The sequence below is a fragment of the Taudactylus pleione genome, unplaced genomic scaffold, assembly GCF_031769625.1.
Source record: "Taudactylus pleione unplaced genomic scaffold, aTauple2 ptg001542l, whole genome shotgun sequence".
NCBI classification, from domain to species: domain Eukaryota; kingdom Metazoa; phylum Chordata; class Amphibia; order Anura; family Myobatrachidae; genus Taudactylus; species Taudactylus pleione.
The window spans coordinates 87,361-102,631 of NW_028285939.1; the positions used below are offsets into that span (position 1 = coordinate 87,361).

Sequence of the window (15,271 nt, forward strand, 5' to 3'; positions counted from 1 at the left end):
TTTGATACCTTTGCCTCTCAGGATACTTCCTTTGGGCGGCGGATTCTCCTCTCAGCACAGGAGCATTCACACCCTTAAAAGGACTGCTTTGGGACATCCCCAAGGTCTCTCTGTGGAGCCTATGAACCCTGAAGAAGATAATGAGAGAGATGGTAAGAACTTACCTTTATCTTTCTTTCTTCGAAGTCCATTGGGTCCACAGGGCACCCACCCTGACGCACCTGGCTTCAGATGGGCTTCGCTCTGGTCACTGTTTTTTCCATCTCCTCCTACGTGAGAAGTGATTCTTGAGTGTTCCAGACTTTCTTCTCTCTCTATTTTATCCTCCTCCGGCCTTTGACTTGCTACGAACTGAGGTGCCTCTGGCTCGGGGGTGGGGTATAGGGAGAGGCCCAGTGCATCCTGGGAGTAAAATATTTTTAACTGCATGGTGCCCGGATGTCCTTGCCATCACCTAAACCCCAGGGTCTCCCTGTGGACCCTATGGACTTCGAAGAAAGAGAGATAACAAAGGTAAGTTCTTACCATTTCTCTCATTATGTGAGGGTACACTGGCATCGTATATATAAAGAGTAATACAATCTGAGGGGACACTGGCAGGTTGTCTGTATAGATAATTAATGTATACCAATAAATACCAGGTGTTACCCTCTCTAGGGAACACACAGAGATGCTATAGAAGTGTATGTCAATTACTCCTCCATAACACTGCACTGACTGACTATGTCACGGGAGAGGGGGTGTCACGGGAGAGGGGGTGTCACGGGAGAGGGGGTGTCACGGGAGAGGGCGTGTTGCTGTAATTAGACTCTTACATCTGTCAGATAAATTCATGGAGCTTAGGTCAGTGTCTGTGACTATTATTCATGGTTCCTCTTGTTTTGTACATTAGTAACCATGGGCCGGTTACGGCTCTGGCCTCTTATGGTCATTTTCTGAATCCCCGCACAACTATAAGCTTCTCCGTTTCTCTCCTCAGGACTGAAATCTTCTCCGGGAAATCCGTGACTCACGCTGACATCAAGTATGAGCAGGCCTGCGTCCTGTACAACCTGGGTAAGGGGCACTTTCGCTTCTGCTCGCTCCCAGCCTCTTCATAGGTGACTGCTGTATCTGTCAGAGAGTATGATGCCCCCAAAAGGCATTATCATACACACACACGATCATATGCAGGTCTTAGTGCCAACGTTTTGTCCTCAATTGTATAACCCTGTCATGTCTCCTATAGGAGCCTTACACTGTTACTCTGTGCTCACCTGTCTGTATGTGTTACCAGCGGCTGTATAACCCTGTCATGTCTCCTATAGGAGCCTTACACTGTTACTCTGTGCTCACCTGTCTGTATGTGTTACCAGCGGCTGTATAACCCTGTCATGTCTCCTATAGGAGCCTTACACTGTTACTCTGTGCTCACCTGTCTGTATGTGTTACCAGCGGGTGTATAACCCTGTCATGTCCCCTATAGGAGCCTTACACTGTTACTCTGTGCTCACCTGTCTGTATGTGTTACCAGCGGCTGTATAACCCTGTCATGTCTCTTATAGGAGCCTTACACTGTCACACTCTTTGCTCACCTGTCTGTATGTGTTACCAGCGGCTGTATAACCCTGTCATGTCTCCTATAGGAGCCTTACACTGTTACACTCTGTGCTCACCTGTCTGTATGTGTTACCAGCGGCTGTATAACCCTGTCATGTCTCCTATAGGAGCCTTACACTGTTACTCTGTGCTCACCTGTCTGTATGTGTTACCAGCAGCTGTATAACCCTGTCTTGTCTCCTATAGGAGCCTTACACTGTCACACTCTGTGCTCACCTGTCTGTATGTGTTACCAGCGGCTGTATAATCCTGTCATGTCTCCTACAGGAGCCTTACACTGTTACACTCTGTGCTCACCTGTCTGTATGTGTTACCAGCGGCTGTATAACCCTGTCATGTCTCCTATAGGAGCCTTACACTGTTACACTCTGTGCTCACCTGTCTGTATGTGTTACCAGCGGCTGTATAACCCTGTCTTGTCTCCTATAGGAGCCTTACACTGTCACACTCTGTGCTCACCTGTCTGTATGTGTTACCAGCGGCTGTATAATCCTGTCATGTCTCCTACAGGAGCCTTACACTGTTACTCTGTGCTCACCTGTCTGTATGTGTTACCAGCGGCTGTATAACCCTGTCATGTCTCCTATAGGAGCCTTACACTGTTACACTCTGTGCTCACCTGTCTGTATGTGTTACCAGCGGCTGTATAACCCTGTCATGTCTCCTATAGGAGCCTTACACTGTCACACTCTGTGCTCACCTGTCTGTATGTGTTACCAGCAGCTGTATAACCCTGTCATGTCTCCTATAGGAGCCTTACACTGTTACTCTGTGCTCACCTGTCTGTATGTGTTACCAGCGGCTGTATAACCCTGTCATGTCTCCTATAGGAGCTTTACACTGTTACTCTGTGCTCACCTGTCTGTATGTGTTACCAGCGGCTGTATAACCCTGTCATGTCTCCTATAGGAGCCTTACACTGTCACACTCTGTGCTCACCTGTCTATATGTGTTACCAGCGGCTGTATAATCCTGTCATGTCTCCTATAGGAGCCTTACACTGTTACACTCTGTGCTCACCTGTCTGTATGTGTTACCAGCAGCTGTATAACCCTGTCTTGTCTCCTATAGGAGCCTTACACTCGATGCTGGGGGCTATGGACAAGAGAGTCTCGGAGGAGGTAATGTGTCTGCATTCTGCTTATGGAATTACTGTGCATTTGGATAAATATCAGAGTAGAGAGAGGTTGGGTTCCCTGGTAATCTACAATTCATCCTCCGAGTCCAGGCAATGGAGGACAGCGCAGCACCCAGGGCCTGATTAAGAGCTTTGCTTGCTGCTTGTTGTAAATCTGGCCACATAGCAGCCGCGGACATATATTTGTATTTCTCTGTACATCCTAGTTGTATCTATGCATATGCACCAGCCCCACCCATCCACATGTGAGAGCAGCCGTCATCCCTGTCCTTGTGCATGTGCACCAGCCCCACCCATCCACATGTGAGAGCAGCCGTCATCCCTGTCCTCGTGCATTTGCACCAGCCCCACCCATCCACATGTGAGAGCAGCCGTCATCCCTGTCCTTGTGCATGTGCACCAGCCCCACCCATCCACATGTGAGGGCAGCCGTCATCCCTGTCCTCGTGCATTTGCACCAGCCCCACCCATCCACATGTGAGAGCAGCCGTCATCCCTGTCCTCGTGCATTTGCACCAGCCCCACCCATCCACATGTGAGAGCAGCCGTCGTCCTTGTGCATTTACACCAGCCCCACCCATCCACATGTGAGAGCAACCATCATCCCTGTCCTCGTGCATTTGCACCAGCCCCACCCATCAACATGTGAGAGCAGCCGTCATCCCTGTCCTCGTGCATTTGCACCAGCCCCACCCATCCACATGTGAGAGCAGCCGTCGTCCTTGTGCATTTACACCAGCCCCACCCATCCACATGTGAGAGCAGCCATCATCCCTGTCCTCGTGCATTTGCACCAGCCCCACCCATCCACATGTGAGAGCAGCCGTCATCCCTGTCCTTGTGCATGTGCACCAGCCCCACCCATCCACATGTGAGAGCAGCCGTCATCCCTGTCCTCGTGCATTTGCACCAGCCCCACCCATCCACATGTGAGAGCAGCCGTCGTCCTTGTGCATGTACACCAGCCCCACCCATCCACATGTGAGAGCAGCCATCATCCCTGTCCTCGTGCATTTGCACCAGCCCCACCCATCCACATGTGAGAGCAGCCGTCATCCCTGTCCTCGTGCATTTGCACCAGCCCCACCCATCCACATGTGAGAGCAGCCGTCGTCCTTGTGCATTTACACCAGCCCCACCCATCCACATGTAAGAGCAACCATCATCCCTGTCCTCGTGCATTTGCACCAGCCCCACCCATCAACATGTGAGAGCAGCCGTCATCCCTGTCCTCGTGCATTTGCACCAGCCCCACCCATCCACATGTGAGAGCAGCCGTCGTCCTTGTGCATTTACACCAGCCCCACCCATCCACATGTGAGAGCAGCCATCATCCCTGTCCTCGTGCATTTGCACCAGCCCCACCCATCCACACGTGAGAGCTGCCGTCATCCCTGTCCTTGTGCATGTGCACCAGCCCCACCCATCCACATGTGAGAGCAGCCGTCATCCCTGTCCTCGTGCATTTGCACCAGCCCCACCCATCCACATGTGAGAGCAGCCGTCATCCCTGTCCTCGTGCATTTGCACCAGCCCCACCCATGCACATGTGAGAGCAGCCGTCATCCCTGTCCTCGTGCATTTGCACCAGCCCCACCCATCCACATGTGAGAGCAACCATCATCCCTGTCCTCGTGCATTTGCACCAGCCCCACCCATCAACATGTGAGAGCAGCCGTCATCCCTGTACTCGTGCATTTGCACCAGCCCCACCCATCCACATGTGAGAGCAGCCGTCGTCCTTGTGCATGTACACCAGCCCCACCCATCCACATGTGAGAGCAGCCATCATCCCTGTCCTCGTGCATTTGCACCAGCCCCACCCATCCACATGTGAGAGCAGCCGTCGTCCTTGTGCATTTACACCAGCCCCACCCATCCACATGTGAGAGCAACCATCATCCCTGTCCTCGTGCATTTGCACCAGCCCCACCCATCAACATGTGAGAGCAGCCGTCATCCCTGTCCTCGTGCATTTGCACCAGCCCCACCCATCCACATGTGAGAGCAGCCGTCGTCCTTGTGCATTTGCACCAGCCCCACCCATCCACATGTGAGAGCAGCCGTCATCCCTGTCCTTGTGCATGTGCACCAGCCCCACCCATCCACATGTGAGAGCAGCCGTCATCCCTGTCCTCGTGCATTTGCACCAGCCCCACCCATCCACATGTGAGAGCAGCCGTCATCCCTGTCCTCGTGCATTTGCACCAGCCCCACCCATGCACATGTGAGAGCAGCCGTCATCCCTGTCCTCGTGCATTTGCACCAGCCCCACCCATCCACATGTGAGAGCAACCATCATCCCTGTCCTCGTGCATTTGCACCAGCCCCACCCATCAACATGTGAGAGCAGCCGTCATCCCTGTACTCGTGCATTTGCACCAGCCCCACCCATCCACATGTGAGAGCAGCCGTCGTCCTTGTGCATGTACACCAGCCCCACCCATCCACATGTGAGAGCAGCCATCATCCCTGTCCTCGTGCATTTGCACCAGCCCCACCCATCCACATGTGAGAGCAGCCGTCATCCCTGTCCTTGTGCATGTGCACCAGCCCCACCCATCCACATGTGAGAGCAGCCGTCATCCCTGTCCTTGTGCATTTGCACCAGCCCCACCCATCCACATGTGAGAGCAGCCGTCATCCCTGTCCTCGTGCATTTGCACCAGCCCCACCCATGCACATGTGAGAGCAGCCGTCGTCCTTGTGCATTTCCACCAGCCCCACCCATGCACATGTGAGAGCAGCCGTCGTCCTTGTGCATTTGCACCAGCCCCACCCATGCACATGTGAGAGCAGCCGTCGTCCTTGTGCATTTACACCAGCCCCACCCATCCACATGTGAGAGCAGCCGTCATCCTTGTCCTCGTACATGTGCAGCAGCCCCACCCATCCACATGTGAGAGCAACCATCATCCCTGTCCTCGTGCATTTGCACCAGCCCCACCCATCAACATGTGAGAGCAGCCGTCATCCCTGTCCTCGTGCATTTGCACCAGCCCCACCCATCCACATGTGAGAGCAGCCGTCGTCCTTGTGCATTTGCACCAGCCCCACCCATCCACATGTGAGAGCAGCCGTCATCCCTGTCCTTGTGCATGTGCACCAGCCCCACCCATCCACATGTGAGAGCAGCCGTCATCCCTGTCCTCGTGCATTTGCACCAGCCCCACCCATCCACATGTGAGAGCAGCCGTCATCCCTGTCCTCGTGCATTTGCACCAGCCCCACCCATGCACATGTGAGAGCAGCCGTCATCCCTGTCCTCGTGCATTTGCACCAGCCCCACCCATCCACATGTGAGAGCAACCATCATCCCTGTCCTCGTGCATTTGCACCAGCCCCACCCATCAACATGTGAGAGCAGCCGTCATCCCTGTACTCGTGCATTTGCACCAGCCCCACCCATCCACATGTGAGAGCAGCCGTCGTCCTTGTGCATGTACACCAGCCCCACCCATCCACATGTGAGAGCAGCCATCATCCCTGTCCTCGTGCATTTGCACCAGCCCCACCCATCCACATGTGAGAGCAGCCGTCATCCCTGTCCTTGTGCATGTGCACCAGCCCCACCCATCCACATGTGAGAGCAGCCGTCATCCCTGTCCTTGTGCATTTGCACCAGCCCCACCCATCCACATGTGAGAGCAGCCGTCATCCCTGTCCTCGTGCATTTGCACCAGCCCCACCCATGCACATGTGAGAGCAGCCGTCGTCCTTGTGCATTTCCACCAGCCCCACCCATGCACATGTGAGAGCAGCCGTCGTCCTTGTGCATTTGCACCAGCCCCACCCATGCACATGTGAGAGCAGCCGTCGTCCTTGTGCATTTACACCAGCCCCACCCATCCACATGTGAGAGCAGCCGTCATCCTTGTCCTCGTACATGTGCAGCAGCCCCACCCATCCACATGTGAGAGCAGCCGTCATCCCTGTCCTCGTGCATTTGCACCAGCCCCACCCATCCACATGTGAGGGCAGCCGTCATCCCTGTCCTCGTACATTTGCACCAGCCCCACCCATCCACATGTGAGGGCAGCCGTCATCCCTGTCCTCGTACATTTGCAGCAGCCATGTCCTTGGCATATTCTCACCTCGGAATAGCCGGCGATGTCGCCCACGTCACACCCTTGAAACCTTTAACCTACGAGCAAACGCCAAGTTAAATGCTCTCAGCTACAGGTGCAGATGCTGCTGGAAGGTGACAGACTCGGAGATTCCCATAATGGCTGACAGTTGCGTGTGTCCAGCTCTTGTGCCTTCGTGTTACAATAGGAAGTGTTGACCCTATGTCAGGCCCCCAATGTGCTCTCAGCTGAATGAGGCGCCAGAGTATTATTCCATGTCTCTGACGTGTATCATGTCTCTGACGTGTATCCTTTGCATCCATATTAATTGTATACACGGTTGGTTACATGACACAGTTGCGACTAGTTTACGCTACAGGACAGCAGGGCTCCCTAGTCACCACCCTGTGGGGCTCATTTAGAGGTGGGCGCAATTACTGCCACCACTGCGTCTCTTTACGCAGCCACAATTCCATCTTTATTTGCACCATCGGAGATCGCACCAGCCCTATGGTTGTGCAATTTCTCCGTCCGAACATGGCTGCATGTGTCAGTGTAACTGACCACGACACGCCCGCGCCAGGCTAGCCACCCCCCTGTTACTACCCAGATATGCCCATCAAAATTGCCTCTCTGTGTCCATATTTGCTCTGCGTCTCCTGGCAGTCAGGACGCGTGCACAGTGCATGTCCTATAGAACAGTGTCCTAGTACTTACATAGAGGAGGAGCCACCTCCCCAGGAAAGTGACGTCATGGGTTAGTGACGTCATGGGTTAGTGATAAAACACAGAACATTGGGTCGGTCAGTATTCCTTTTGAGTCTCGTGTGGTTTTCTGTTGCAGGGGATGAAGATTTCATGCACTCACTTCCAGTGTGCGGCCGGAGCCTTCTCCTATCTGCGCGACCACTTTGCTCATTCGTACAGTGTGGACATGAGTCACCAAATCCTGAACCTGAATATAAACCTGATGCTGGTGAGCATGACTGGCTCCGTATTACTGATGACTATATACCAGATGCAGCAACCACTTCTTACTCTGCACGGATCAGCCTGAACATTAAAACCACCTGCCTAATATTGTGTAGGTCCCCCTTGTGCTGCCAAAACCGCTCTGACCTGTGAAGGTGACCTGCGGCATCTGGCACATAGACGTTAGCAGCAGATCCTGTAAAAGAAAACGTGATTCATCAGACCAGGCCACCACCTTCCATTGTTCCGTAGTCCAGTCCTGATGCTCAATCAGCGGTGAATAGGGATCAGCATGGGCACTCGGACTGGTGTGCGGAGCCCTATGGACCCTAAAAGCAGCAAGCTGTGATGCTCTGTGTGTTCTGACACCTTTCTATTCTCAGATATTTGTGCTACAGTAGCTGTTCTGTGTGATCAGACCAGATGGGCAAGCCTTCCCTCCCCACCAGGTGCAATTGTAAGGAGATAATCACTTCCCCTGTCAGTAGTTATAACGTTATGGCTGATCATTGTGTATGTATATATAGGACTCACACATTATGTCAGGAGCCTAGTTAGTATGACAATACTTTGTAGAAAACTAATTGTAGGGGGAAGATACATACCTGGGAGTATATACCTTCCTGTCTGCCTGGAGCGGCCGATAAGAGAGAAGTCTTACAAGGTGACTTTAAGGCTTTAGTGACTCGCAAAGCTTCATTCTGTAATACAGTGTGTGCTTATCGTGTGTGTGTTGTGCCTAAACATTTAATGTGTACTGTACGTCCTTTCCTTTAGGGCCAGGCCCAGGAGTGTCTACTGGAGAAATCCATGCTAGATAACAGGAAGAGCTTCCTAGTAGCCAGAATCAGTGCTCAGGTGATCCCATCTGCTCCTATCCTCCTCTCTTATCATTCCCTCTGCCCCTATCCTCATCTCTTATCATTCCCTCTGCGCCTATCCCCGGCTATTATCATTCCCTCTGCTCCTATCCCCATCTCTTATCATTCCCTCTGCTCCTATCCTCCTCTCATCATTCCCTCTGCGCCTATCCCCGGCTATTATCATTCCCTCTGCTCCTATCCCCATCTCTTATCATTCCCTCTGCTCCTATCCTCCTCTCATCATTCCCTCTGCTCCTATCCCCATCTCTTATCATTCCCTCTGCTCCTATCCCCATCTCTTATCATTCCCTCTGCTCCTATCCCCATCTCTTATCATTCCCTCTGCTCCTATCCTCCTCTCATCATTCCCTCTGCTCCTATCCCCATCTCTTATCATTCCCTCTGCTCCTATCCTCATCTCTTATCGTTCCCATCTGCTCCTATCCTCATCTCTTATCATTCCCTCTGCTCCTATCCTCATCTCTTATCATTCCCTCTGCTCCTATCCCCGGCTCTTATCATTCCCTCTGCTACTATCCCTTATCATTCCCTCTGCTCCTATCCCCAGCTCATATCATTCCCTCTGCTCCTATCCTCATATCTTATCATTCCCATCTGCCCCTATCCTCATCTCTTATCATTCCCTCTGCCCCTATCCTCATCTCTTATCATTCCCTCTGCTCCTATCCTCATCTCTTATCATTCCCATCTGCTCCTATCCTCATCTCTTATCATTCCCATCTGCTCCTATCCTCATCTCTTATCATTTCCTCTGCTCCTATCCCCATCTCTTATCATTCCCTCTGCTCCTATCCTCCTCTCATCATTCCCTCTGCTCCTATCCCCAGCTCTTATCATTCCCTCTGCTCCTATCCCCGGCTCTTATCATTCCCTCTGCTCCTATCCCCGGCTCTTATCATTCCCTCTGCTCCTATCCCCGGCTCTTATCATTCCCTCTGCTCCTATCCCCGGCTCTTATCATTCCCTCTGCTCCTATCCCCGGCTCTTATCATTCCCTCTGCTCCTATCCCCATCTCTTATCATTCCCTCTGCTCCTATCCTCCTCTCATCATTCCCTCTGCTCCTATCCCCATCTCTTATCATTCCCTCTGCTCCTATCCCCATCTCTTATCATTCCCTCTGCTCCTATCCCCATCTCTTATCATTCCCTCTGCTCCTATCCTCCTCTCATCATTCCCTCTGCTCCTATCCCCATCTCTTATCATTCCCTCTGCTCCTATCCCCATCTCTTATCATTCCCTCTGCTCCTATCCCCGGCTCTTATCATTCCCTCTGCTCCTATCCCCGGCTCTTATCATTCCCTCTGCTCCTATCCTCATCTCTTATCCTTCCCTCTGCTCCTATCCTCATCTCTTATCATTCCCTCTGCTCCTATCCTCATCTCTTATCGTTCCCATCTGCTCCTATCCTCATCTCTTATCATTCCCATCTGCTCCTATCCTCATCTCTTATCATTCCCTCTGCTCCTATCCCCGGCTCTTATCATTCCCTCTGCTACTATCCCTTATCATTCCCTCTGCTCCTATCCCCAGCTCATATCATTCCCTCTGCTCCTATCCTCATATCTTATCATTCCCATCTGCCCCTATCCTCATCTCTTATCATTCCCTCTGCCCCTATCCTCATCTCTTATCATTCCCTCTGCTCCTATCCTCATCTCTTATCATTCCCATCTGCTCCTATCCTCATCTCTTATCATTCCCATCTGCTCCTATCCTCATCTCTTATCATTTCCTCTGCTCCTATCCCCATCTCTTATCATTCCCTCTGCTCCTATCCTCCTCTCATCATTCCCTCTGCTCCTATCCCCAGCTCTTATCATTCCCTCTGCTCCTATCCCCGGCTCTTATCATTCCCTCTGCTCCTATCCCCGGCTCTTATCATTCCCTCTGCTCCTATCCCCGGCTCTTATCATTCCCTCTGCTCCTATCCCCGGCTCTTATCATTCCCTCTGCTCCTATCCCCATCTCTTATCATTCCCTCTGCTCCTATCCTCCTCTCATCATTCCCTCTGCTCCTATCCCCATCTCTTATCATTCCCTCTGCTCCTATCCCCATCTCTTATCATTCCCTCTGCTCCTATCCCCATCTCTTATCATTCCCTCTGCTCCTATCCTCCTCTCATCATTCCCTCTGCTCCTATCCCCATCTCTTATCATTCCCTCTGCTCCTATCCCCATCTCTTATCATTCCCTCTGCTCCTATCCCCGGCTCTTATCATTCCCTCTGCTCCTATCCCCGGCTCTTATCATTCCCTCTGCTCCTATCCTCATCTCTTATCCTTCCCTCTGCTCCTATCCTCATCTCTTATCATTCCCTCTGCTCCTATCCTCATCTCTTATCGTTCCCATCTGCTCCTATCCTCATCTCTTATCATTCCCATCTGCTCCTATCCTCATCTCTTATCATTCCCTCTGCTCCTATCCCCGGCTCTTATCATTCCCTCTGCTCCTATCCCTTATCATTCCCTCTGCTCCTATCCCCAGCTCATATCATTCCCTCTGCTCCTATCCTCATCTCTTATCATTCCCATCTGCCCCTATCCTCATCTCTTATCATTCCCTCTGCCCCTATCCTCATCTCTTCTCATTCCCATCTGCTCCTATCCTCATCTCTTATCATTCCCATCTGCTCCTATCCTCATCTCTTATCATTTCCTCTGCTCCTATCCCCATCTCTTATCATTCCCTCTGCTCCTATCCTCCTCTCATCATTCCCTCTGCTCCTATCCCCAGCTCTTATCATTCCCTCTGCTCCTATCCCCGGCTCTTATCATTCCCTCTGCTCCTATCCCCGGCTCTTATCATTCCCTCTGCCCCTATCCCCGGCTCTTATCATTCCCTCTGCTCCTATCCCCGGCTCTTATCATTCCCTCTGCTCCTATCCCCCGGCTCTTATCATTCCCTCTGCTCCTATCCCCGGCTCTTATCATTCCCTCTGCTCCTATCCCCCGGCTCTTATCATTCCCTCTGCTCCTATCCTCATTTCTTATCATTCCCTCTGCTCCTATCCTCATCTCTTATCATTCCCTCTGCCCCTATCCCCGGCTCTTATCATTCCCTCTGCTCCTATCCCCGGCTCTTATCATTCCCTCTGCTCCTATCCCCCGGCTCTTATCATTCCCTCTGCTCCTATCCCCGGCTCTTATCATTCCCTCTGCTCCTATCCCCCGGCTCTTATCATTCCCTCTGCTCCTATCCTCATCTCTTATCATTCCCTCTGCTCCTATCCTCATCTCTTATCATTCCCTCTGCTCCTGTCCTCATCTCTTATCATTCCCTCTGCTCCTATCCTCATCTCTTATCATTCCCTCTGCTCCTATCCTCATCTCTTATCATTCCCTCTGCTCCTATCCTCATCCCTTATCATTCCCTCTGCTCCTGTACAATGTACAAATCACTGCGAATCACCTAATGTTATTCTGCCTCTTAGGTGGTAGATTATTACAAGGAAGCCTGCCGGGCCCTGGAGAACTCTGATACGGCCTCTCTGCTTGGGAAGATCCAGAAGGACTGGAAGAAGCTGGTGCAGATGAAGATTTACTACTTTGCAGCCATTGCTCATGTAAGTCGGCTATTTGTGGCACAATGCCCTAATTCCACGGTCAGCGCAATGTGACAAATTTCTGAATTAGCTGTTGTGGATCAGTGGGACCCTGTTACATCAGAGAGATCTCCGGGGTCTCACATTTGGGTTTATCTCATTGTCCTTGCAGGAAACACCAGTTAGAGCTTAATGTAATGTTGTATAACGAGCTTTTGTCTCCATAGCTGCACATGGGAAAGCAGGCGGAGGAGCAGCAGAAATACGGGGAGCAGGTGAGTGCACACAGACTTGTACCTCTTACCTCTTAATTCCCCTCTAAGATGGGGAGGGGGGGGAGGTCTGAGTCTGATGCGACTGATAACTTTGCCTTTCACATTTACAGGTTGCCTATTTACAGAGTGCTTTAGACAAACTGAATGAAGCCATCAAACAGTCCAAGGTAAGAAATGATCCCCCGCCCCGGCGTACGAGCCGATTACACTCACCAGCGGCTTATAGTAACCACAATGTGACCTCTCGCCGTCTCAGGGCCAGCCCTCCACGGTACAGGATGCTCTGCGCTTCACCATGGATGTGATTGGCGGAAAGTAAGTGCCAAAGGGTCATTTTCTGTCTATCCTCGTTCTTCTCATCGTCTCCCCTACAGTTTGGACGGCAGGAAAATTGCAGAGCGGGTAGAAGGAGGGTGCAGATGTGCCTTGTGTCTGGGCACCATTATATCAGTGTCCAGCCAGATTACAGTGCCCCCACCTGGCCACTACTTAAAGCCACCCGACTGGCAAAATGTTCTGGGGAGGTCACTGTTATGGGTTTGCTTACGTTAAACACAAACCTTAACCACTTGCGGCTATACCAGGCTGTGGGTTCCCCGACCTGGTCGCAAACAATGCGTCCAGTCAGAAGTGCCCACTGGGCATCTGCCGGAAAGGTAATCTTACAGCAGCCACCTATCACAGAGAGACCTCCTGGCCCCTGTGCATCCCAGCACCCTCCTCCAGGGTCTGCCATGCAGCCGGTCACTGCTGATCGAGCAGCACCGCAGGACCCCCCCACCCGGGGCAGCAGAGAGGAGCAGCCGTCTTAAGACCAGGATTGTTACCCGTCTGTGATTATACCCCCTGCGTCCAACCATCGTCCCTCTACAGGGGATGATACACAGCTTTGTTGCTGCTCATCTCCTCTGGTCAGATGAAGCCATCCGCAGCGGATTAGGATAATGTGGAACAATACAGAAGCACAGATTACGTTGATGACATCAGATGATGAATTGGGAATATGTACACCCCAAGGCCCTGTTACCCCTTATGCTTAGAGTATAGAATCACACCCCCTTCTAATAGATCATTTATACTAAAATGACGGCTGGTTAATGGTAAATTTCTGCTCATAAGGCTCCAGGAACTGGCCAGAACTGGAGATTCTCACCTTTCCTCAGGTTTCTTTAGTTGAAATCTACACGCACTGCTTTAATCACAGTGTACGGATATGTCGCTTATGGAGTGTGATTTGTTGCCATAAATGACGCAGCGTAACTCAGGAATAAGTGGTGAATCCCATAGTGTCGCATTAGTCTTTAGCTGCGTGGTCCATAACTTGGGATATTTGGTTAATTGCAAAACGAAAACCCCAAATATTATTCTTTATGCATCTTTCTCTGCAATAAACGTCATCACATGTTTTATCGGGTTGGGTATGAAATCCCGGCTGTCGGGATTTCCTGGTCAGAATACCCACAGCGGCATCCTGACAGCCAGGACACCGACACCCATGGGAACAAATGGTAACCGTTTTCCTAACACTAACCTACCCTCCCCCTAGTGCCTAAACCTATCCACGCTACCTTACTCTAACCTCCCCCTAACACCCCGATACTTACCTTCAGGATGCCGGCGGTCAGGATACTTACCTTCAGGATGCCGGCGGTCAGGATACTTGTGCTGGGATCCCGGCGGTCGGGATTTCGGCGCTAGTATTTAGACCGTCAGCATCCTGTACGCCGGGATGCTGACTACATCCCATGTTATCGGTCTGTTGTTCTGCAATGAAGTCTTGCTCCTCTGCACTCCGTAATACTCAGAGACTCTGTCTTTCCCATGACAGGTTTAATTCATCCAAGAAAGACAATGACTTCATCTACCACGAGTCTGTGCCTGCTCTGGACACGCTGCAAGCTGTGAAAGGTGAAGTGATCGTAGATGGGTCCATGTACTGTAGGGGGTGGGGAACCTTTTTTCGGCCGAGGGCCATTTTGATAGATATATATATATATATATATATATATATATCTAACATTATTTGCCGGCCTGGTGCAGGCCACGACCCCTCTGTGTGATGTCACATGGGCGGGGCCACAATCGCCTGTGATTACAGCAATGCCCGGAGCATCCTCAGGAGCTGTAAGGGCAGCGGGGTGACTGTCTGCAGCGTCCTAAGGACGCCCCAGGCGGCACTGCTGCATAGATTCTGGCTGCATAATGCCATTCTGGGCCCCCTGATAGCCAGATGAGGCTAGCAGAAAAAGCTCGGAGGGCCAGACCAAATGATTCCGCGGGCCTTATATGTCCCCCGGGCCTGCGGTTCCCCATCCGTAATGTAATAAGGTAACGGGATCGGCGGCTCTCATTCTGATCTCTTCTGCTTCCCAGGTGCCCCACTGGTTAAAGCTCTTCCAGTGAACCCCACTGATCCAGCTGTGACTGGGCCCGATATTTTCTCTAAACTGGTACCGATGGCGGCACATGAAGCCTCGTCACTGTACAGGTAACGTGAGGCCCGGGGCCTGCAGTCATCTCAGCACAAAATAACTTACAGACCAGCAAAGAGGTTTCAAAACTGTTCACGCGTTTCACTGGCGGAATTTGGGTGTAACTAGTTCCCATTATTACCCTAAGTGTGCCACACAACGAAACAAACTGACCGTCCCCTTCCCAGCCATATTTATAGACCGTAATGTCTGCGTTCTCTTACCAATACAGTGCAGAATGGCAAAGTGTACACTGTATCACCAGGACATTGCCTGTCCTGCCTTACAGTATATCTTCATTTCTCCTTCATCCGCTGGGGTA

General features: G+C 51.7%; 1 protein-coding gene across 1 annotated transcript in view; it reads left to right on the forward strand.

The window, feature by feature from the left end:
- Nucleotides 1-15,271, forward strand: part of PTPN23 (protein tyrosine phosphatase non-receptor type 23) — a 59,226-nt gene that overhangs the window by 13,686 nt on the left and 30,269 nt on the right. Inside the window, exons 3-12 of the mRNA XM_088463977.1 lie at nucleotides 980-1,056; nucleotides 2,671-2,720; nucleotides 7,649-7,780; nucleotides 8,554-8,634; nucleotides 12,093-12,224; nucleotides 12,431-12,478; nucleotides 12,589-12,645; nucleotides 12,735-12,793; nucleotides 14,307-14,386; nucleotides 14,852-14,966. Coding sequence (XP_088320103.1) covers nucleotides 980-1,056; nucleotides 2,671-2,720; nucleotides 7,649-7,780; nucleotides 8,554-8,634; nucleotides 12,093-12,224; nucleotides 12,431-12,478; nucleotides 12,589-12,645; nucleotides 12,735-12,793; nucleotides 14,307-14,386; nucleotides 14,852-14,966 — 831 coding nt within the window. The remainder of the gene's footprint in view (nucleotides 1-979; nucleotides 1,057-2,670; nucleotides 2,721-7,648; nucleotides 7,781-8,553; nucleotides 8,635-12,092; nucleotides 12,225-12,430; nucleotides 12,479-12,588; nucleotides 12,646-12,734; nucleotides 12,794-14,306; nucleotides 14,387-14,851; nucleotides 14,967-15,271) is intronic.